Raw genomic sequence first — 25229 nt, 5'->3', positions numbered from 1 at the left:
GGGGCGCAAGACAGTGGAGTGTGGAAGTCCCTACAAAAGACCTATGTCCAGCACTGGATGTTTATCGGTTGATGATGATGATTCTATTCATGATCAAAAATTTAATCAAAAAGCTGTGATAGCCTAGTGGTTAGGACGTCCGCGTCACGATTAGGAGAATCGAAGGTGGGGGGTTCGATCCTGGGCATGCGCCTCTAACCTTTCAGAGTTATGTGCGTTTTAAGTAATTAAATATCACTTGCTTTAACGGTAAAGGAATACATCGTGAGGACACCTGCATACGTAATAGTTCTCAAAGGTGTGTGAAGTCTGCCAATCCGCACATGGTCAGAGTGGTAGACTATGACCAAAACCCTTCTCACTCTGAGAGGAGACCCGTGCTCTGTAGTGAGCTGGCGATAGGTTGATCATTGTTCATGATCAAACGAGCAGCGGTAGTTTAGTGGGTAAAAGTTCTGCCTCCTATTTAAAGAGGTTCAAGATTTGATCTTTGGCATACACTTCTAACTTCTCAGTTTAATGTACGTTTTAATACGATGTGCATACCAAAAAGAGGTGTTGAGACACATTTCGGATGTTCAAAGAATCAAGTTTTGGCCTCAAAAACTACAAATTTGTTTATTTATTCTTTAATATTATAAAAATTAAAGATATTCTTTCGTGAATTACGAGAGCCAAAACACAATAATTTGGCTAGATACAAAAAAAATAGCGAAGTTTCCTCAAAATACGCATTTTTACACGACCATTAGGAGAAAGAAAAACCACTTTTATTCGATTGCTATAAAACCAATTTCAATAAAATTTCGTTCTGAGAGGAGACATGTGGTCAGTAGTGAGCCAGCAATGGGTTGAGATGATGATGATGGCGATAACTTACTTTGAAGCCAAACTTCTGGTACAGGAATATGGCAGGGTTTGTCGGCGAGCAATGCAGTGTCACATCTTTGTCTGAACATGTCTGAAACAGTACACATATATTAGCATTTTTTTTTTTTTTTTAAGAATATTAGCCATGTTAAATGACTAATATTCCCCTAGTTCCTCTCCAATTAAGCGTCAGGCTTGTGCTAGGAGTAGGTACGACAATATAGTGCAACGGGCGGGATTTGAACCGTCTACCTTTCGAATTTCAGTCCACTCCTATACCGGTTGAGCTATTGAGGCTCTTAAAAATAGGCATTGAAACTATCATGAGTGATTTTCATTACAAACTAGCTGCTCAGGCGAACTTCGTACCGCCTAACAGTCGATTCAAATTTTTAAAATTTTTCTCTCCGTAAGAACCATCCCCGTACTTCAAGGATTTTTTTTTTGTTGTTGTGCCTTATCATACGATCAGTCGATGGACTATGAGCAGATTGGTTGGAGGACAGGTTGGCGTGATTGGAGACAACTTCCCCAGCGGGAAAACTCCAACTGTGTCGCATACGTGTCCCTGAATCCAACAGTAATCTTCGTCCACGAAAAAATAAACTTTTCGTGGTCCCACATCATCGCACTGTTGCTAGATCTATGTCACCTATACCCCGTTCATTAGCATCGTTCAACGCGCTTTTGGACAATAATGCTCAATGGGACCCATTTAATGATGGCTCTATAATACTGGTTCGGGAGTTACTGAAGTACGCTGAGAGCATTACATGAATATGTCATTAGAGTTTTTTTTTTTAATACAATAAAACTTAAAGCTAGCCTTATCTAATTACTATATAAATCATGACCGCGTGGAATGGTGCCAAGAATACTGGCTGCATTTCCGCGCTGGACAGCCAGGCTGATCCGCTGCGCAAAAAATGAGCCAGCCCTTCTGTCACCAGTTGAGGCTATTAATCGCGGTGAAATGTCTCGTAAAAAATTTTTAGCACTAAGACTCCATGGCCCCAGGGTCTCCACGGCAAACGGCACAAAAATGTAACTCTCTATAAGAGAGGCATACTTGCGCCGCTTGCCGTTTTCAGCTGTTTCTGCTGCGGCTCCCGGTCTTGATGCTGTCTTCCTGATATGACACGGGGCCAATGTGTCAACGCAAGTTGCGTCCCACATTAGCGCCCGTCCCCGTTCCCAGGGAACCAGCGTCAATCCATCAGGTCTCTTGCCATCATCCCGACTAATCCCTGCCGGCTCAATGAGCGCAGGAATATTTATGGTGGCAAGAGCTCTTTTAATTGTATCGTTAAGAGAGCCATGCCTAAACAGCCTACCGGAGCTCCTTTGGCAAGAGAGTCCGTGGATTCCAAATTTATCAACCTCTTTTCCACACGGACATCTGTGCTGATGGCACAGTGGTGTTCCCAATCTGAGACCTAGAGCCACACGAAAACTTTCGTTATCTAAAAGTGTGCCGAGATTTTTTGATGGCAAGGCATGCAGCCAATACCCAGATTCCTTTTCGGATAATGCTAGAAGCCTGGCACGATCTCTGTCACTTGTAAGATTTTGAACCAAATTCGTATGTGTCAGTTGAACCAATGGCAAATCCCAAAGTTTTTGTGTAGTACGTTCCTTCGGGATGTCGACATTGGGACATCTGACCTTCCAACTCTCTAGGGCCTCTGTGGCATAGGTCAATGATGAATTGGATTTGAGAATTTGAGAGCTAAGCTCTTTTATACTATGCACAGAGGACAGAAAAGCCGGAAGAGCTACACTGGAAATTTTCCTCACGCCGATGCCACCGTACTTGACCGGTAAAGTTGCTTGGTTCCAGGAGTGCTCATCAAAAGTTAAATTTAGAATTTGTTCTAGTGTACTTTTAAGGGTGGCATCCATGTTATCGAGTAGTCCATGAAATTTCCAAATTGGGCTCGCGCGGAGAATGTAAATTAATTTAGGTACAAAAAGGCAATATTTTAGGATCGAAAATGCAATGTGAGAATTTAAAGTGCCCAATTTGTCGGTATTAGCCGAAAATGTTCTGACTTTTTGATCCAAGAGTGGTTGTATGGATTCATTATAAAGAGGAGCACCGAGAAGGCAAAGTGAACGTTTATCAAGTATTTTAATATTAGGTGAAATTTCATTGAATAATTCAGAGGCCAATAGAATTCTTTCTTGCGACAGTTTTTCTGTAAAAAACAATTCGCATTTCGAAAAATTAAGTTCTAAACCAATTTTCCCAAACTGTTGCTTAATATGATTAAGATCTTTTAGAACGTCATCCACGTTGCCCCCAATGGTTCCATCATCAAGATACCATATGTTAAATTTAGATGTTAAATTTGAGATATGGTTATGGATCCCTAAGCTGAACAGGGCCGGACCTAAAGGATCCCCCTGCTGAACGCCTACAGAAGACTTAATATCGCTATCTCCAAAGAATAATTTAGAAGCAGAGCTGTAACATTGCCAAACATATGGGTAAATTTCAGGAAGTTGCGTTGAGACTTCTGTCAGCAAAGTTGCCCTGTCCAAAGAATTAAAAGCATTCTTTACATCTACTTTCAGCAGTACCTCAACCTCGCCATTCGTTAAGAAAGTACGAGCCGAATGAACTGCTGCTTCACAACCTCCTTTACTGCCGAATCCAACTTGAATAGGTTGGAATTTATCCTTTAGGGTAGAGACTATGTGACTACACGCTAATTTTGACGCCAAACGGCGAAAAGTACAGCCAACAGCGATGGGGCGGATGCCACCATCTTTCTTATTGAAAGCACAAAGCCTCGCGCCATAAAGGAATGGTAGAAAGGATGAATTTACCTCGCCAGATAACATGAAATTACATAGTCTGGTAATGTCGCTCAGTAGCGCCTTGCCGGCGTCCCCAGCAGTAACTCCCACAAGATCCTTAAGATGTTGTGGCGTTATGCCGTCCATGCCACCAGCAGAGCCACTAGAAAACGACATTATCGCAGCGTAAGTTTCTTCATCCTTTATCTGTAAATAAGAAGTGTTAGAAGGTGGATCTGGCAGCACAGATATGTCATTTAATGTTCTCAGCGTACATATTCAAAATTCTTTGATCTTTTATCGTTTTGTATTTTATGTCTTTTTTCTTGTACCTTTATTTGTATTTAAATTTATTATTAATCATCTAGTTAGTGTAAGTGGCACTGCTGTTCTAATTAGATATAAAATAAATAAATAAAAAAAATAAAAATAAATAAATAAATGAGTCTCAGCTAATTATCCAGTATATGCTTTCTCTTTAGTCGACGGATGGCCTGCGGCATTGTCAACTGCACTGCCAGACGATTTAACTACGTCTAGGTCAACGGGAAGTACCCTATAGGATTGATTGACAGACACGACAGATGGATGGACAGACTGACAGACAACGAACTGATCCTATAAGGGTTCCTTTTGAGGTATGGAATCCTAAATCCATCCTGAGGTATTCATAATTATCGTATCGCATCGCCAAATGACCCGTTGAAGCTCGCACTAAGATGCATAGGTTTCTTCTACTAAAGGTAAAAGGTCACAACCCTCAGCAATGAGGGATTCACACTAACCTGCAGCAAGTGGTATAGCATGAAGGAGGCAATCTTGGCCCGTCGCCACTCGGGCCGCACCAGTATAAAGGAGATGTAGGCCTCGTTGTGACCACTGTCCGGCACGAGGAACGCGCACGCCACCACTACCCGCTTGTAGGTAACTACGCAACTGAACTCCGGGTATTCTAGGGCTTCCGTCACTGGGAAACAAACAATTCAATAGTCATTAGCCTACAAAAGCTATTATTATCGCACTAGTGCAGCAATATTCATTTCCGCACTAGTGCGGTGATATTTCAAATGGCAGTCAAACAGAACAGCTGTTTTGAGGCCTTTACTACATGGTATTTTTAAAACCGCGATATAGATGGAGACCTTGAAACAGCTGTTCTGTTTGGGTTATTCCCGTTGAGTCACACCCCCGTGTGTAACACTGTGACACAAGGTACCCAAAATTTCAAAACATTCCCGTTGAGTAACACTGTTACACAACGGGAATGTTTTGAACTTGTTGGCACCTTGTGTCACACCTACATAAATACATATTATTGCGCGTGTATCAAGTATTAACTGATTGTGCACTTTTCCGGGATGTTATTTATTTATAAATCCAAGATGGCGGACATGATTTTTTTTTCAAAAAATTGACATGGGTGTCGTTTTCAGGGTTTTCGAGGGTGCTGAATTTGATGATGACATTTATTCTGAAATCCAAGATGGCGGACATGTTTTTTTTTCAAAAAATTGACATGGGTGTCGTTTTCAGGGTTTTCGAGGGTGCTGAATTTGATGATGACATTTATTCTGTAATCCAAGATGGCGGACATGCATTTTTTTTCAAAAAATTGACATGGGTGTCGTTTTCAGGGTTTTCGAGGGTGCTGAATTTGATGATGACATTTATTCTGAAATCCAAGATGGCGGACATGATTTTTTTTTTCAAAAAATTGACATGGGTGTCGTTTTCAGGGTTTTCGAGGGTGCTGAATTTGATAATGACATTTATTCTGAAATCCAAGATGGCGGGCATGAATTTTTTTTCAAAAAATTGACATGGGTGTCGCTTTCAGGGTTTTCGAGGGTGCTGAATTTGATGATGACATTTATTGTGAAATCCAAGATGGCGGACTTGATTTTTTTTTCAAAAAGTTGACATGGGTGTCGTTTTCAGGGTTTTCGAGGCTGCTGAATGTGATGATGACATTTATTCTGAAATCCAAGATGGCGGACATGATTTTTTTTTTCAAAAAATTGACATGGGTGTCGTTTTCAGGGTTTTCGAGGGTGCTGAATTTGATGATGACATTTATTCTGAAATCCAAGATGGCGGACATGATTTTTTTTTTCAAAAAATTGACATGGGTGACGTTTTCAGGGTTTTCGAGGGTGCTGAATTTGATGATGACATTTATTCTGAAATCCAAGATGGCGGACATGATTTTTTTTTCAAAAAGTTGACATGGGTGTCGTTTTCAGGGTTTTCGAGGGTGCTGAATTTGATGATGACATTTATTCTGAAATACAAGATGGCGGGCATGAATTTTTTTTCAAAAAATTGACATGGGTGTCGTTTTCAGGGTTTTCGAGGGTGCTGAATTTGATGATGACATTTATTCTGAAATCCAAGATGGCGGACATGATTTTTTTTTTCAAAAAGTTGACATGGGTGTCGTTTTCAGGGTTTTCGAGGGTGCTGAATTTGATGATGACATTTATTCTGAAATCCAAGATGGCGGGCATGAATTTTTTTTCAAAAAATTGACATGGGTGTCGTTTTCAGGGTTTTCGAGGGTGCTGAATTTGATGATGACATTTATTCTGAAATCCAAGATGGCGGACATGATTTTTTTCAAAAAGTTGACATGGGTGTCGCTTTCAGGGTTTTCGAGGGTGCTGAATTTGATGATGACATTTATTCTGAAATCCAAGATGGCGGACATGATTTTTTTTTTCAAAAAATTGACGGGTATCGTTTTCAGGGTTTTCGAGGGTGCTGAATTTGATGATGACATTTATTCTGAAATCCAAGATGGCGGACATGATTTTTTTTTCAAAAAATTGACATGGGTGTCGTTTTCAGGGTTTTCGAGGGTGCTGAATTTGATGATGACATTTATTCTGAAATCCAAGATGGCGGACATGTTTTTTTTTTTTCAAAAAGTTGACATGGGTGTCGTTTTCAGGGTTTTCGAGGGTGCTGAATTTGATGATGACATTTATTCTGAAATCCAAGATGGCGGACATGATTTTTTTTTTCAAAAAGTTGACATGGGTGTCGTTTTCAGGGTTTTCGAGGGTGCTGAATTTGATGATGACATTTATTCTGAAATCCAAGATGGCGGACATGTTTTTTTTTCAAAAAATTGACATGGGTGTCGTTTTCAGGGTTTTCGAGGGTGCTGAATTTGATGATGACATTTATTCTGTAATCCAAGATGGCGGACATGAATTTTTTTTCAAAAAATTGACATGGGTGTCGTTTTCAGGGTTTTCGAGGGTGCTGAATTTGATGATGACATTTATTCTGAAATCCAAGATGGCGGACATGATTTTTTTTTTCAAAAAATTGACATGGGTGTCGTTTTCAGGGTTTTCGAGGGTGCTGAATTTGATAATGACATTTATTCTGAAATCCAAGATGGCGGGCATGAATTTTTTTTCAAAAAATTGACATGGGTGTCGCTTTCAGGGTTTTCGAGGGTGCTGAATTTGATGATGACATTTATTGTGAAATCCAAGATGGCGGACTTGATTTTTTTTTCAAAAAGTTGACATGGGTGTCGTTTTCAGGGTTTTCGAGGGTGCTGAATGTGATGATGACATTTATTCTGAAATCCAAGATGGCGGACATGATTTTTTTTTCAAAAAATTGACATGGGTGTCGTTTTCAGGGTTTTCGAGGGTGCTGAATTTGATGATGACATTTATTCTGAAATCCAAGATGGCGGACATGATTTTTTTTTCAAAAAATTGACATGGGTGACGTTTTCAGGGTTTTCGAGGGTGCTGAATTTGATGATGACATTTATTCTGAAATCCAAGATGGCGGACATGATTTTTTTTTCAAAAAGTTGACATGGGTGTCGTTTTCAGGGTTTTCGAGGGTGCTGAATTTGATGATGACATTTATTCTGAAATACAAGATGGCGGGCATGAATTTTTTTTCAAAAAATTGACATGGGTGTCGTTTTCAGGGTTTTCGAGGGTGCTGAATTTGATGATGACATTTATTCTGAAATCCAAGATGGCGGACATGATTTTTTTTTTCAAAAAGTTGACATGGGTGTCGTTTTCAGGGTTTTCGAGGGTGCTGAATTTGATGATGACATTTATTCTGAAATCCAAGATGGCGGGCATGAATTTTTTTTCAAAAAATTGACATGGGTGTCGTTTTCAGGGTTTTCGAGGGTGCTGAATTTGATGATGACATTTATTCTGAAATCCAAGATGGCGGACATGATTTTTTTCAAAAAGTTGACATGGGTGTCGCTTTCAGGGTTTTCGAGGGTGCTGAATTTGATGATGACATTTATTCTGAAATCCAAGATGGCGGACATGATTTTTTTTTTCAAAAAATTGACGGGTATCGTTTTCAGGGTTTTCGAGGGTGCTGAATTTGATGATGACATTTATTCTGAAATCCAAGATGGCGGACATGATTTTTTTTTCAAAAAATTGACATGGGTGTCGTTTTCAGGGTTTTCGAGGGTGCTGAATTTGATGATGACATTTATTCTGAAATCCAAGATGGCGGACATGTTTTTTTTTTTCAAAAAGTTGACATGGGTGTCGTTTTCAGGGTTTTCGAGGGTGCTGAATTTGATGATGACATTTATTCTGAAATCCAAGATGGCGGACATGATTTTTTTTTTCAAAAAGTTGACATGGGTGTCGTTTTCAGGGTTTTCGAGGGTGCTGAATTTGATGATGACATTTATTCTGAAATCCAAGATGGCGGACATGAATTTTTTTAAAAAAAATTGACATGGGTGTCGTTTTCAGGGTTTTCGAGGGTGCTGAATTTGATGATGACATTTATTCTGAAATCCAAGATGGCGGACATGATTTTTTTTCAAAAAATTGACATGGGTGTCGTTTTCAGGGTTTTCGAGGGTGCTGAATTTGATGATGACATTTATTCTGAAATCCAAGATGGCGGACATGATTTTTTTTTCAAAAAATTGACATGGGTGTCGTTTTCAGGGTTTTCGAGGGTGCTGAATTTGATGACATTTATTCTGAAATACAAGATGGCGGACATGATTTTTTTTCAAAAAAAATGACATGGAAATTATGATAATCGTCTTCAAAAATATAACGTAGCTCGTAGCTTTAGTTTTAAGTTTGCGTAATAATTATCACCACTATATCTTAGAAATCCAACATCTGACCATCAAAAAGAGTTATTTATTACCTATTTTGAATAAATCATTTGACTTTGTGTTTAACATTTGCATAACAGAACGCATTAAAAATGTTTTATTTTTGAACGCATCCATAATTATTTACATTCCTAGAGAAGTCCATGCTTTTTCTAAACTTTTAATCGATTTTATTTCATAATCGAAATAGATCCAATCGCATGTTAACCGTATAAACTGATGTTAAATATTAAACTAAGACAAGCTACTAACATAACCTGGTGTTACAAAACCCTGAAAACGACACCCATGTCAATTTTTTGAAAAAAAAAATCATGTCCGCCATCTTGGATTTCAGAATAAATGTCATCATCAAATTCAGCACCCTCGAAAACCCTGAAAACGACACCCATGTCAATTTTTTGAAAAAAAAAACCATGTCCGCCATCTTGGATTTCAGAATAAATGTCATCATCAAATTCAGCACCCTCGAAAACCCTGAAAACGACACCCATGTCAATTTTTTGAAAAAAAAAATCATGTCCGCCATCTTGGATTTCAGAATAAATGTCATCATCAAATTCAGCACCCTCGAAAACCCTGAAAACGATACCCATGTCAATTTTTTTTAAAAAAAATCATGTCCGCCATCTTGGGTTTCAGAATAAATGTCATCATCAAATTCAGCACCCTCGAAAACCCTGAAAACGACACCCATGTCAATTTTTTGAAAAAAAATTCATGTCCGCCATCTTGGATTACAGAATAAATGTCATCATCAAATTCAGCACCCGCGAAAACCCTGAAAACGACACTCATGTCAATTTTTTGAAAAAAAAAATCATGTCCGCCATCTTGGATTTCAGAATAAATGTCATCATCAAATTCAGCACCCTCGAAAACCCTGAAAACGACACCCATGTCAATTTTTTGTAAAAAAATTCATGTCTGCCATCTTGGATTTCAGAATAAATGTCATCATCAAATTCAGCACCCTCGAAAACCCTGAAAACGACACCCATGTCAATTTTTTGAAAAAAAAAATCATGTCCGCCATCTTGGATTTCAGAATAAATGTCATCATCAAATTCAGCACCCTCGAAAACCCTGAAAACGACACCCATGTAAATTTTTTGAAAAAAATCATGTCCGCCATCTTGAATTTCAGAATAAATGTCATCATCAAATTCAGCACCCTCGAAAACCCTGAAAACGACACCCATGTTAATTTTTTGTAAAAAAATTCATGTTTGCCATCTTGGATTTCAGAATAAATGTCATCATCAAATTCAGCACCCTCGAAAACCCTGAAAACGATACCCATGTCAATTTTTTGAAAAAAAAAATCATGTCCGCCATCTTGGATTTCAGAATAAATGTCATCATCAAATTCAGCACCCTCGAAAACCCTGAAAACGACACCCATGTCAACTTTTTGAAAAAAAAAAAACATGTCCGCCATCTTGGATTTCAGAATAAATGTCATCATCAAATTCAGCACCCTCGAAAACCCTGAAAACGACACCCATGTCAATTTTTTGAAAAAAAAAACATGTCCGCCATCTTGGATTTCAGAATAAATGTCATCATCAAATTCAGCACCCTCGAAAACCCTGAAAACGATACCCATGTCAATTTTTTGAAAAAAAAAATCATGTCCGCCATCTTGGATTTCAGAATAAATGTCATCATCAAATTCAGCACCCTCGAAAACCCTGAAAACGACACCCATGTCAATTTTTTAAAAAAAAATTCATGTCCGCCATCTTGGATTACAGAATAAATGTCATCATCAAATTCAGCACCCTCGAAAACCCTGAAAACGACACCCATGTCAATTTTTTGTAAAAAAATTCATGTCCGCTATCTTGGATTTCAGAATAAATGTTATCATCAAATTCAGCACCCTCGAAAACCCTGAAAACGACACCCATGTCAATTTTTTGAAAAAAAAATCATGTCCGCCATCTTGGATTACAGAATAAATGTCATCATCAAATTCAGCACCCTCGAAAACCCTGAAAACGACACCCATGTCAATTTTTTGAAAAAAAAAATCATGTCCGCCATCTTGGATTTCAGAATAAATGTCATCATCAAATTCAGCACCCTCGAAAACCCTGAAAACGACACCCATGTCAATTTTTTGTAAAAAAATTCATGTCTGCCATCTTGGATTTCAGAATAAATGTCATCATCAAATTCAGCACCCTCGAAAACCCTGAAAACGACACCCATGTCAATTTTTTGAAAAAAAAATCATGTCCGCCATCTTGGATTTCAGAATAAATGTCATCATCAAATTCAGCACCCTCGAAAACCCTGAAAACGACACCCATGTAAATTTTTTGAAAAAAATCATGTCCGCCATCTTGAATTTCAGAATAAATGTCATCAAATTCAGCACCCTCGAAAACCCTGAAAACGACACCCATGTTAATTTTTTGTAAAAAAATTCATGTTTGCCATCTTGGATTTCAGAATAAATGTCATCATCAAATTCAGCACCCTCGAAAACCCTGAAAAAGACACCCATGTCAATTTTTTGTAAAAAAATTCATGTTTGCCATTTTGGATTTCAGAATAAATGTCATCATCAAATTCAGCACCCTCGAAAACCCTGAAAACGATACCCATGTCAATTTATTGAAAAAAAAAAATCATGTCCGCCATCTTGGATTTCAGAATAAATGTCATCATCTAATTCAGCACCCTCGAAAACCCTGAAAACGACACCCATGTCAATTTTTTGAAAAAAAAATTCATGTCCGCCATCTTGGATTACAGAATAAATGTCATCATCAAATTCAGCACCCTCGAAAACCCTGAAAACGACACCCATGTCAATTTTTTGAAAAAAAACATCATGTCCGCCATCTTGGATTTCAGAATAAATGTCATCATCAAATTCAGCACCCTCGAAAACCCTGAAAACGACACCCATGTCAATTTTTTGTAAAAAAATTCATGTCTGCCATCTTGGATTTCAGAATAAATGTCATCATCAAATTCAGCACCCTCGAAAACCCTGAAAACGACACCCATGTCAATTTTTTGAAAAAAAAAATCATGTCCGCCATCTTGGATTTCAGAATAAATGTCATCATCAAATTCAGCACCCTCGAAAACCCTGAAAACGACACCCATGTAAATTTTTTGAAAAAAATCATGTCCGCCATCTTGAATTTCAGAATAAATGTCATCATCAAATTCAGCACCCTCGAAAACCCTGAAAACGACACCCATGTTAATTTTTTGTAAAAAAATTCATGTTTGCCATCTTGGATTTCAGAATAAATGTCATCATCAAATTCAGCACCCTCGAAAACCCTGAAAACGATACCCATGTCAATTTTTTGAAAAAAAAAAATCATGTCCGCCATCTTGGATTTCAGAATAAATGTCATCATCAAATTCAGCACCCTCGAAAACCCTGAAAACGACACCCATGTCAATTTTTTGAAAAAAAATTCATGTCCGCCATCTTGGATTTCAGAATAAATGTCATCATCAAATTCAGCACCCTCGAAAACCCTGAAAACGACACCCATGTCAATTTTTTGAAAAAAAAAAAAATCATGTCCGCCATCTTGGATTTATAAATAAATAACATCCCGGAAAAGTGCACAATCAGTTAATACTTGATACACGCGCAATAATATGTATTTATGTAGGTGTGACACAAGGTGCCAACAAGTTCAAAAAATTCCCGTTGTGTAACAGTGTTACTCAACGGGAATGTTTTGAAATTTTTGGTACCTTGTGTCACAGTGTTACACACGGGGGTGTGACTCAACGGGAATAACCCTTCTGTTTGGCGGCCTTGAAATAGGGCTTCTGTAACTGAGAAACAAACAATCAATAGTTATTAGCCTACAAAGCCAGTGATAAGATTTATTATCGCACTAGTGCAGTAATATTCATTTCCGCACTAGTGCGGTGATATTTCAAGTGGCCGCCAAACAATAGCTGTTTTTTTTCCTTTACTACATGGTACTTACTTTAAAATTTCGAGGGCGACCTAAAAACAGCTGTTCTGTTTGGCGGCTATTCTGAATATTACCGCACTGTGCTATAATGAATATTATCATACGGCTTTGTAGACTACGGCGCGGCAGCGTGTCTGCGCTATGTGCCCGTGTTATTATTTGACTTTGACTTTGACCTATAGTCGTAAGCTATAGTTCAAAGTCAAAGTCAAATAATACTTTATTCAAAATAGTGTAATAAATTACACTTTTTGATTGTCGGTTGTTGGATTTGTAAGATATAGTGGTGATAATTATTACGCAAACTTAAAACTAAAGCTACGAGGGTTCCAAACGCCCCCAGGTCTGAGAAGAGTCCACAAGAAACTCGGCTGGGTATAAAATGGGTGACGTATACGCAGAGGGCCTACAACGACCTACGAGTTCAGTATAATAATGGTTTCAGAGTACTGATGGGGTTACCGCGCTGGTGTAGTGCGTCACAGATGTTTGCGGAGGCTCACACAGATGATTTTTACGCACTTGTGAGAAAAAGAGCTGCATCTGTGATGAGCAGGGTGCGTGGGAGCTCCAACAGTATTCTGAGAACATTGGCTGCAAAGTGGGAAAACCCTTTTATGAAACACTGGGTGTACATACACATGAACACCAAGTGGTCAAGGGGGTATATGAATTAAATATAATTTGAATTAATTAATTAATTAATAGGCTAGTTGACACTTTTTTTAAGTTGGTCTTAAATGGTTAATATTTGTCCTATTAGATCAAAAAAATTAACACTATATTTTTTTGCGCCCTAAAAACCGTAAAACTTTAATTTAAAAATATTTTTTCTTAGACAGGTGAAAACACTGTCGGCCATGTTTGGCCCATAGATTATCTGTGCTCTGACGTCATGCATTTGTAAACAACAGCATAACCTCCCAAAGTTTAATAAACATGACTTCTATACTAGTTTACATGAAAAATATAGTAATTATCGTTATTGTATCATCCGAGAATGTAAAAAACGCATCGATAAAGACCACAGGAAAGTTGTGGATTAGAGTGCCCAGTGAAATAAATATACGTAACACGCGAAGACTTGCTTAAAGGGATCCTATATGACAAAGACTTCAACCCAAATTTATTTTTGCAAAGATCAGTTTGTTGTAAGTCTTACTTAATAACTTATTCAATTTATAAAGAGAAAACGATATTTTTTTACGTTTACTATGAGTTTTTAGAAATATATAAAAACTAGCTTATGCTCGTGACTTCGCCCGCGTGGACTTCATAAATTTCAAACCCCCATTTAACCCACTCAGGGGTGGAATTTCAAAAAATCCTTTCCTAGTGGATACCTTCTCTTTACCTACGAAGAACACACCCACCAAATTTCATGTATCTAGGACCAGCTGTTTAGATGTTTAGGCTGTGCGTTGATATATAAGTTAGTCAGGACTTTAAATTTTATATATATCGATACTTCGTTAGTCCCCGCGTGACATAGGGATGACATTTCTTTGTTTACATATTTAATGACATCACATCATGGCTGACAGCGTTTTCTGCGTTTCAAATAAAAATAAAAACTGTATTTTTTAAAATTGGATTTATATATCCATCCTGCGTTTTTAAAAATTGTTATTGATATATTTCGTTGTCTTAAGCAAAATACTATAATAAATAATCATTTATTGGACGAAATTAGATATGAGTCAAGTAGCCTATTGTAAGCTTATTTAGTTACTAACATAGTTAATAAGGTCTTCTGTTACTAACACATTATGGATGAAATATCTGGAATAAAATAAATAATAATAATAATAATAACACTGAGTATCTGCACAGACACAACCAAGCAGCCAAAATCCTTCACCAAGAGCTTGCTCTGAAGTACGGTCTCCTGGATGAGAGGCTGCCGTATTACAAGTACACACCGGTGCCGGTACTCGAGCGCGACGGAGTCCGGCTCTATTGGGACCGGTCCATCATCACGGACAGGACTATTCTAGCGAATAAGCCTGACATCGTGGTGGTGGACCGGGCACAGTCGAGGGTGTTTTTGGTGGACATCACCATTCCGTATGACGAAAACCTCGTGAGAGCTGAGACGGAGAAAAAGCGCAAGTATCTCGATCTGGCTCACGAGGTTTCCGACATGTGGCATGTGGAGTCCACTGAAATCATCCCAATTGTCATATCTGCGAATGGGTTGATCCCAGTCAGCCTCGCTCACCATCTGAGGCGACTGGGGTTCCGTGGCAGTTCGCTCGCAGCCAGGATGCAAAAAGCGGTCTTGCTGGACTCGGCTAGGATAGTCCGCCGATTTCTTCACCTGTCGCCCTGACCCCCGGCCGTTTGGTCTCCCCTGCCGGGGTGTAATCCTCCGCCCGGTACAAATATGTATGTATGTAATGTTTATGTAGGTTTATTTATTTTTATGTATGTAAGTATATTATAACTCCTTTGGCTTTTATATGTATCTATTTTGTACGCGGGCGTGAGAGTAGATGTATATCCATAATAATAATAATAATATAGATAATAATAATAAAATTGTGTAATGTGCTCTTACAGTCGATGCCGGGCCAGAAGAACTGCGCACACAAGTTGTTGACGGCGGCGATGTGCTGCGGCCGCACGTACGAGAAGTCTATGCTTGCGCGCGGCGGCGGCCTGTAGTCCGCTATGTGCCTGAAACAAACATATCCTGACTGACTGACTGACGGATAGCAACGAATAGGTAGCCATACAGCCGACCAGTTTATAAAACAGACATACACTATAGGCACTATATTAGTTTATTTCCCAGAGAGGTCATATAGTATGTATATATGTAGGTATATATTAAATTTCATATTATTGTAACTTAATGTCAAAAATGTTTTTGTTTTGTTTAATATTTTTCATTCCTTTATTGTTTTTAATTTTCTAGTCTGTAAGGGGAGAGTACTGATGCCTATAACACGAGTGTACAACTTATTTTAGGCATCGGTGGCTTAACCTAATTTTGGTTTTTATTTTGGTGAAACAATAAATTATTTATTTATTTATTTATTATTTATTAGCCAAAACCACTACGGTCCGACAAATCTCGGTCGGTAAATCAGCCTTTAAAAATTCAGCACTAAGGGTCAGTTAAGGCTGTGATAGTCTAGGGGTTAGGACATCCGCCTTCTAATCGGTAGTCGGGGGTTCGATCCCGGGCACGCACCTTTAACTTTTCGGAGTTATGTACGTTTAAAGTAATAAAATCGTGAAACATCGTGAGGAAACCTGCATGCCTGAGAGTTCTCCATGTTCTCATGTGTGAAGTCTACCAATCCGCACATGGCCAGCGTGGTAGACTATGGCTAAGCCCTTCTCATTCTGAGAGGAGACCCGTGCTCTGTAGTGAGGCAGCGATGGATTGTGATGATGATGTGTCAGTTAAAGTCGTCGTCGCTACGGCTACGACTTTTTTTTTTTTTTTTTTTAAAAGAATATTAGCCATATTAAATGACTAATATTCCCCTTTCCTCTCCAATTAAGCGTCAAGCTTGTGCTAGGAGTAGGTACGACAATAGTGCAACGGACGGGGTTTGAACCGTCGACCTTTCGGTTTTCAGTCCACTCCTATACCGGTTGAGCTATTGAGGCTCCTAACTTAACTTCCTACTTTGCGCACTAGCACGATAATGAACTATTATGATGTTACCTATTGGTTTTTCGGAGCAGTTCTTCCATGACCCTCAGCCAAGTGGGCGCGGAAGTGGCGTCCCTGCGGATGTAGGGCTTGAGCGATGTGGCGGAGTAGGCGGAGCGGAAGGGCGTGGGTTCGATGCGCGACAGCAGCAGCGTGCCGTAGTTAGTGCTGGCTATCGTGCCGCACAGGTTGTCTATGAGATACTGGGAGAGGAAGAACAATAAGTTATCTTAAGGTTGTCGTAGAACCGATAGACGTTGGGGTCCCAAGGTGCTGGAATGGCGACCTTGCACTGGAAGAAAGTTTTGAAAGACCCCCCACTAGGTGGACGGACGACATCAGACCAGTCGCAGCCGCTGGATTCAGGCGGCGCAAGTCCCTACAAGAGACCTATGTCCAGCTGTGGACGTCTATCGGTTGATGATGATGAAGGTTGTCCTTCTTACGCGCTTCTCATAATCTGTTTCTAGGATTCTGTACCTTAAAAAAAAGAGAACCCTTCTTTGTCTGTCTGTATGTTGTCTGCCAAGAAACCTATAGGGTACCTACTTCCCATTGACCTAGGAATCATGAAATTTGGCAGGCATGAGGCAATATATCACAAGTAAATAAAAACCGAAAACTGTGAATTTGTGGTTGCATAAAAAAAGTGTTCACGGCCAAATAATGTTTACTAAATCACAGCATAGATGGCGCTGCTAGTTATTAACTTGCAGTGTTGTAGAGCTGTTGATAATTTTTTTATCATACTGTTTTGAGATTTCTTGTGCGATGGTACGGAACCCTTCGTGAGTGATTCCGACTCGCACTTGACCGATTTTTTATTATAATACAAGAGTGTCGACTTACCGATCTCTGAAACCTGTCCAAAACTCGTTCAGCGTTCATGACAACTCTATGGTCTTCTGTAACATAGCCACCCAGTATTTTTACAGTCCTAAAACAAGTTAAATTTATATAAATATAAAAGGGAAAACTGACTGACTGACTGATCTATCAACGCACAGCTCGTAACTACTGGATCGGGCTGTTTAGCATGTAGATAGATAGCGGGAACTCTTTAATTTTCCGGGATAAAAGTAGTCTATGTCACTCTCTGGGTCTTTCACTATATCGATGCAAAAATCACGTCGTTCCGTTGCGACGTAATTGAAGGACAAACCAATAAAGCAGCAAACAAACACACTTTCACATCTATATATATAAAAGGAGAAGGTGACTGACTGACTGACTGACTGATCTATCAACGCACAGCTCAAACTACTGGACGGATCGGGCTGAAATTTGGCATGCAGATAGCTATTATGACGTAGGCATCCGCTAAGAAAGGATTTTTGAAAATTCAACTCCTAAGGGGGTTAAATAGGGGTTTGAAATTTTGTAGTCCACGCGGACGAAGTCGCGAGCATAAGCTAGTTTATAATATGGGTACTGATATGGGTAGTAATAACTGAAAAGTTTGATTTGCGTGCCTAGGATCGAACCCCGGACCTCACGAACATTAGGCTAACGCCTTAACAACTTGGATATCACGGCTATATTTCTTGCGCGATAGATACTTACTCTTTCTTACGTTAGATACTTCTTCTTGTCCAAAATTCCTCAGTGCTTGAAGACCAAAGTCTTCGAACAGTGCGTGTTGACAGTGATGACATATGGATCTGAGACATAGTCACTGACTATGGGCCTCATAAGAAAGCTCAGAGTCACTCAGCGGGCGATGGAGAGAGCTATGCTTGGAGTTTCTCTACGTGATTGAATCAGAAATGAGGAGATCCGTAGGAGAACTAGAGTAACCGACATAGCTCAACGGGTTGCGAAGCTGAAGTGGCAATGGGCAGGGCACATAGTTCGTACAACCGATAGACGTTGGGGTCCCAAGGTGCTGGAAGACCCCCCCTAGGTGGACGGACGACATCAGACGAGTCGCAGGTAGCCGCTGGTTTTTTTTTAAAGAATATTAGCCATGTTAAACGACTAATATTCCCCTTTCCTCCAACTAAGCGTCAAGCTTGTGCTAGGAGTAGGTACGACAATAGTGCAACGGGCGGGGTTTGAACCGTCAGCCTTTTTTTTTTTTTTATTCAGATACAAGTTAGCCCTTGACTGCAATCTCACCTGGTGGTAAGTGATGATGCAGTCTAAGATGATAGCGGACTAACCTGGAAGGGGTATGGCAGTTTTTATTACACCCATACCCCTTTGGTTTCTACACGGCATCGTACCGGAACGCTAAATCGCTTGGCGGCACGGTAGGGTGATAACTAGCCACGGCCGAAGCCTCCCACCAGACCAGACCAGAAATTTAGAAATTATAAAATTCCAAACCCCTGCCAGGAATCGAACCCGGGACCTCCCACTATTAAGACCACAGCGCTCACCACTGCGCCAGGGAGGTCGTCAATATTCTTCCAATTTTCAGTCCACTCCTTTACCCATTGAGCTATTGAGGCTCTAAAGGATTTAGGAGGCGCAAGACCGTGGCGTGTGGAAGTCCTTACAAGAGACCTATGTCCAGCAGTGGACATCTGTTGATGATGATGATGATGATGAGATACTTACTTATCCAAGTCAAATACAGGAAGATGATGGTGCCTCTTGAGCCTCCTCAGAGCGAGCTTGGCCTTCAACCGGCAGAGGTAGGCCTTCTTGTTGGGATCCTTCACTTTGGGTATCAGGTTCTCCACATTCTTCAGCAGCTGGATTTCTTCATACGGGGTTATTTCTACCTGTTTCAGTGTATTAATTTATCCATACTAATATTTTTATATATTTTAGGATTCCGTACCTCAAAAGGAAAAACGGAACCCTTATAGGATCACTTTGTTGGCTGTCTGTCTGTCTGTCTGTCTGTCAAGAAACCTTACAAGGTACTTCCCGTTGACCTAGAATCATGAAATTTGGCAGGTAGGTAGGTCTTATAGCTGACATTAGGGGAAAAATCTGAAAACCGTGAATTTGTGGTTATATCACACAAAAAAAATTTAATTGTGGTCATAAACTAATAATTAGGATTTTCAATTTTCTAAGTAAGATAACTATATGAAGTGGGGTATCATATGAAAGGTCTTCATCTGTACATTGTAAAACAGATTTTTATTTAATTTTGTGCATCATAGTTTTTGAATTATCGTGCAAAATGTCGAAAAAATACGACTGTAGTACGGAACCCTCGTTGCGCGAGCCTGACTCGCACTTGGCCGGTTTTTTATAGTGTTTTACCTACGCTTCAAGGAAATTTATTAATAACTAGCTGATGCCCGCGACTTCGTCTGCGTGGATTTAGGTTTTGTAAATCCCGAGGGAACTCTTTGATTTTCCGGGAAAAAGTAGCCTAAGTCCGTCCCCGGGATGTAAGTGAACAAACAAATAATACGCCGTAGCAGCCCGTATTACAGATCAATCATTATTTATAACAAACTTCCCAACGACATTAAAGAAGAAACAAAAGAAGTCACCTTTAAGAGAAAATTAAAACAATGGCTACTACAAAAATGCTTTTATGATATACAAGAATTTCTAACTGCATAAACCTCAATAGCGTGACGCACCTGTAAATGACATCTGATATTGACATTTAACTATAAGACCTTGTAAGATTAAATAATTGCAACATAACCATAACTAAATTAAATTCTTACAGTAACTATTTTTAAATATTTTGTTCTATTGACAGAGACTTAATCAGACCATGACAGCAATTATTTAATACTACTATACTTTGACCTTGTTTTTATTTTGTACTAATCTTGCTATATAATAAATTCTAGTCAACATTCTCATAATATAATAATATATAAGCATGCAAATGAATAATATTTAATATCTAGTAATGATAATTTTAATAATTTTAATCCTATTCTTATTGTATCTTTAATATTTACCATTTTATTGTACCTAAAATTGTATTTGCAATACCCTGACAGGGTCTCATGTATTTAGCTTTTAGCTTTAAGCACCCACCATCAATAAATGTAAATGTACATGAAAGCAAATAAATAAATCTGAATCTGAATCTGAACTCTGTTCAACATTTCATCAATATCGGCCGTGAAAAACTAGCAGACAGACAGACGGACAAATTTGTGCAGTCCATGCGGACGAAGTCGCGTGCATAAGCTAGTCGGTAATACATTAAGTTATTTTTAAAATTTTTGGTGTTTGTGGCTATTGAAGTTATTTTTTTATTTAAAAAAAAAAACATACATACCAGATTCGCTTTTTCGTTTTGTTCTTCTTCCTTGTCAATCCATGGCATGTCTACGGAATTGGGCAGAGTGGAGAATAGCGATTCTGTGGGGAAGGCGGGTTTCTCGTCGGGTTTCTTCGGCTTTTGGTCGGGTTTCTTCGTGTCGAGGGGTTTCTCGTCCTCGGACTGCGGTTCGGCGGGTGTATGGGAGCCGAAAGATTCACAGTTCGATAGCGTACTGGACGTATCACTCTGTAATACAAATCTTCTTCTTAATATATAAAAGGAAAAGATGACTGACTGACTGATCTATCAACGCACAGGTCAAACTACTGGACGGATCGGGCTGAGGCATGCAGATATCTATTATGACGTAGACATCCGCTAAGAAAGGATTTTTGAAAATTCAACCCCTAAAGGGGTGAAATAGGGGTTTGAAATTTGTGAAGTCCAAGCGGACAAAGTCGCGAGCATAAGCTAGTCTAAATATATAAAAGAAAAATGTGACTGACTAATATTATGACGTAGGCATCTGCTAAGAAAGGATTTTTCAAAATTCAAACCATAAGAGGGTAAAAATTTGTGTAGTCCACGCGGACAAAGTCGCGGGAATAAGCTAGTTTCTCGTACGAGCGTACGGAACCCTTCATGTGCGAGTCCAACTCGCACTTATCCGGTTTTTTGAAATATAAATCGATTGTATGTACTACTACTAAGTCTAAGACAAAATCTTTTCGCTGTGGGAAAACAACCATATACGCTATATACAAAATCTGTCACGAGCGAAGTAAGCGCGTATTTTTTTATGAACTCACAGGCTGCACCATGGCGGCGGCCGGCGTGAAGGTGAACCCTGTGAAGATGCTCTCCACGTCGTTGTAGTTGTCCTTGGCCGTCACGTATATCAGGGAACTGTCCATCGGCTCCTCGAAGTGCTCCCACTCCTTGCCACGGAGTTGAGTGCGGGTGCCGTGCCTATACAACGTCCAATAATAATAAAAAAAAAAATTTGACGTTGGGGTCCCAAGGTGCTGGAATGGCGACCTCGCACCGGAAGACGCAGCGTTGGAAGACCCTCCACTAGGTGGACGGACGACATCAGACGAGTCGCAGGGAGCCGCTGGACGGGGGCGGTGCAAGACCGTGGCGTGTGTAAGTCCCTACAAGAGACCCATGTCCAGCAGTGGACGTCTATTGGTTGATGATGATGATGATGGATGATGATGATGATACAAGAGTTATTGTAGTTCTATAGTAATATTCTTTGGAGTCGGTGCCAATGTAGAGTCAAAAAACAATATAAAGAACTCATTATATACAAACACTAGCTGATCCCCGCGGCTTCGCCCGCGTAGATTTAGGTTTTTAAAGATCCCGTATAGCCTATGTCACTCAGGAATAATGTAGCTTTCTACTGGTGAAAGAATTTTTAAAATCGGTTCAGTAGTTCTAAAGATTACCCCCTACAAACAAACTTAACGACATTACCTCTTTATTTTTTTTATTTTATTTTATTAGATATGCCAACGATAAATTGTAACAACATTCACAAATATTAAAAACATGTCACAAACAATTCCAGTCCTACTACAATCATCAATTATAGTTATTTTTTACACCTTGTGTCCGAAAAACCCAAATATCTTACGGAACCCTATTTTTTTCCAAAATAAAATATAGCCTATGTTACTCGTGGATAATGTAGCTTTCGAATGGTGAAAGAATTTTTAAAATCGGTCCAGTAGTTTTTGAGCCTATTCAGTACAAACAAACAAACAAACAAACAAAGTTTTCCTCTTTATAATATTAGTGTAGATATAGAACAAAAAATATTACTATAGAACAACAATAACTCTTGTATACATAATATATTGGGTAATAAATTAAATAATTTTTTACTTTTTAGTGTTTGTGGTTATTGAAGTCGGTTTTTATTTTTTTGAATATTTTTTATTTCACTATCCCGGAAAATCAAAGAGTTCCCACGGGATTTTTAAAAACCTAAATCCACGCGTCACGAAGTCGCGGGCATCAGCTAGTGAAAAATAAAAATAAATAAATAAGTTTTCTGCACAGGTATAACTTATATATAAAAGCAAAAAGGTGACTGACTGACTGATCTATCAACGCGCAGCTCAAACTACTGGACGTATCGGGCTGAAATTTGGCATGCAGATAGCTATTATGACGTAGACATCTGCTAAGAAAGGATTTTTGTAAAATTCAACCCCTAAGGGGGTGAAATAGGGGTTTGAAATTTGTGTGTGTGTCCACACGGACGAAGCCGCGAGCATAAGCTGTAGATGCATAAGCATCGGTCTGGTGGGAGGCTTCGGCCGTGGCTAGTTACCACCCTACCGGCAAAGCCGTGCCGCCAAGCGATTTAGCGTTCCGGTACGATGCCGTGTAGAAACCAAAGGGGTATGGGTTTAATAAAAACTGCCACACCCCTTCCAGGTTAGCCCGCTATCATCTTAGGCTGCATCATCACTTACCACCAGGTGAGATTGCAGTCAAGGGCTAACTTGTATCTGAATTAAAAAAAAAAAAAAAAAAGCTAACTTATAAAAGTGGTAGTACTGTACATTTTGTCAAGGTCCAACAGTTCAGGCGCGTCGGAGGGTCCCTGCTCGTCCGTGTCGAGGCGACGCCGCTTCTTAGCGTTGCTTTCCAGTGACTTCAGCGAGACCTCCGGCTCGTTGCTTATGTATTCCTGGTAACCTAAAAATATTTGCCAATTTATATATTATTTACCGTTAAAGCAAGTGATAATTAATTAATTAAAACGCACATAACTCTGAAAAGTTTTAAGTACCTAAATATCACTTGATTTAACGGTGAAGGAAAACATCGTGAGGAAACCTGCATGCCTGAGAGTGCTCCATAATGTTTTCAAAGGTGTGTGAAGTCACATGGCCAGCGTGGTAGACTATGGCTAAACCCTTCTCACTCTGAGAGGAGACTCGTGCTCTGCAGTGAGCCGGCGTTAGGTTGATCATGATGATGATTGTTTTTGTACGGATTTGTAAGAGGATGATATTATACTCTAATTCAAATTATGAGGCATGTTTGTTAGTAGTCTGGTTTCTAACAATATTGAGAGCCTCAATAGCTGCTAATGGTTCATTATTATTCACAATAGGACGCCATCAATAGACTAACAGGTTTATGCCTAGACTTGCTGTGCCAGCGTAGTATAGTCAGACAGCACTGCACACAGAGGGTTCCGCACTACAGTCATGTTTTTTTCGACATTTTGCATGATAAATCAAAAACTATTATGCATCATCATCATCATGATCAACCCATCACCGGCTCACTGCAGAGCGCGGGTCTCCTCTCAGAGTGAGAAGGGTTTGGCCATAGTCTACCACGCTGGCCATGTGCGGATTGGTAGACTTCACACACCTTTGAGAACATTATAGAGAACTCTCAGGCATGCAGGTTTCCTCACGATGTTTTCCTTTACCGTTAAAGCAAGTGATATTTAATTACTTAAAACACACATAACTCCGAAAATAAATAAATAAATAAATAAAATAAAAATCTTTTTTATTCGTATAAACTTTTACAAGTACTTAACTACTTACGAATAGTCGGATGCATCTACTACTATGATGTGAATTTTTTCACGTTGCTATATTATAGCATTTACTACTACTGCTGGTATATACTACTGCAAACCCACAGTATTTTTAAAAGACCTATTCAACGATACGAGTAGACGAGAAAAAAAAATCATCCCCACTTTACATGTAGGGGAGCTACCCTAAAAAAATATTTATCATAATTTTATTTCACCACTTTGTCGGCGTGATTAATATTTATACCCATGCCAAATTACAGATTTCTAGCACTATAGTCTCTGAGATTAACCGAGGACGGACGGACGGACGGACGGACAGACAGACAGACGGACGGACATGGCGAAACTATAAGGGTTCCTTGTTTACTACGGAACCCTATAAATGATGTGCAAATTTTTTGACAAAATCAATTTTTTTTTTAAATATTACCCATGTTAAATGACAAATATTCCCCTTCCCTCTCCAACTAAGCGTCAAGCTTGTGCTAGGAGTACGACAGTGCAACGGGCGGGGTTTGAACCGTCGTCCTATCGGTTTTCAGTTCACTCAATAGAGCCTCAATAGCTCTATTGAGGCTCTATTTTGAATCTGATTGGTCGATTGAACGCATCTCCTGTCCTCTCCGCTTAGGTACTGGGTCTTAGTTGATGATGATGATGATGATACATATTACAATAGAACTCACCCAACATGGTAACCTTAGCAACAAACAGCGCTTTATCCATCGATAGCTGATTACGGGAACGACCTTTCGGTCTGTCGCGGGACATCTCTTGATCTAAAACAAAAAGACTCAAAAATAATTTCTTACGAACAGTTTAATAACTAAAAACCGGCCAAGTGCAAGTCAGGCTCGCGCAATGAGGGTTCCGTACTACAATCGTATTTTATCGACATTTTGTACGATAAATCAAAAACTATTATGTATAAAAATAAATAAAAATCTGTTTTAGAATGTACAGGTAAAGCCCTTTCATATGATACCCCACTTGAT

The 25229-nt window shown here is 39.3% G+C and overlaps 2 protein-coding genes and 1 long non-coding RNA gene across 3 annotated transcripts in view; all 3 read right to left on the bottom strand.

The window, feature by feature from the left end:
- LOC138404290 (uncharacterized) overlaps positions 1–25229 on the bottom strand; it is a 127348-nt gene that overhangs the window by 70651 nt on the left and 31468 nt on the right. The window lies entirely within an intron of this gene.
- Uba5 (Ubiquitin-like activating enzyme 5) overlaps positions 1–25229 on the bottom strand; it is a 120634-nt gene that overhangs the window by 70651 nt on the left and 24754 nt on the right. The window lies entirely within an intron of this gene.
- Positions 1–25229, bottom strand: part of Atac2 (Ada2a-containing complex component 2) — a 29812-nt gene that overhangs the window by 1504 nt on the left and 3079 nt on the right. The window contains exons 4-13 of the mRNA XM_034974146.2: positions 24921–25013; positions 23234–23369; positions 21464–21623; positions 20670–20900; positions 19022–19188; positions 17309–17396; positions 16472–16662; positions 15350–15468; positions 4458–4639; positions 881–961 (exon numbers count right to left, since the gene is read on the bottom strand). Of these exons, the coding sequence (XP_034830037.1) occupies positions 881–961; positions 4458–4639; positions 15350–15468; positions 16472–16662; positions 17309–17396; positions 19022–19188; positions 20670–20900; positions 21464–21623; positions 23234–23369; positions 24921–25013 (1448 nt within the window). The remainder of the gene's footprint in view (positions 1–880; positions 962–4457; positions 4640–15349; positions 15469–16471; positions 16663–17308; positions 17397–19021; positions 19189–20669; positions 20901–21463; positions 21624–23233; positions 23370–24920; positions 25014–25229) is intronic.

The sequence above is a fragment of the Maniola hyperantus genome, chromosome 2 (assembly GCF_902806685.2).
Source record: "Maniola hyperantus chromosome 2, iAphHyp1.2, whole genome shotgun sequence".
In the NCBI taxonomy this organism is placed as follows: Eukaryota; Metazoa; Arthropoda; class Insecta; order Lepidoptera; family Nymphalidae; genus Maniola; species Maniola hyperantus.
Note: the sequence above shows the minus strand (reverse complement) of the source record. Positions and strands in the feature narration are given on the sequence as shown.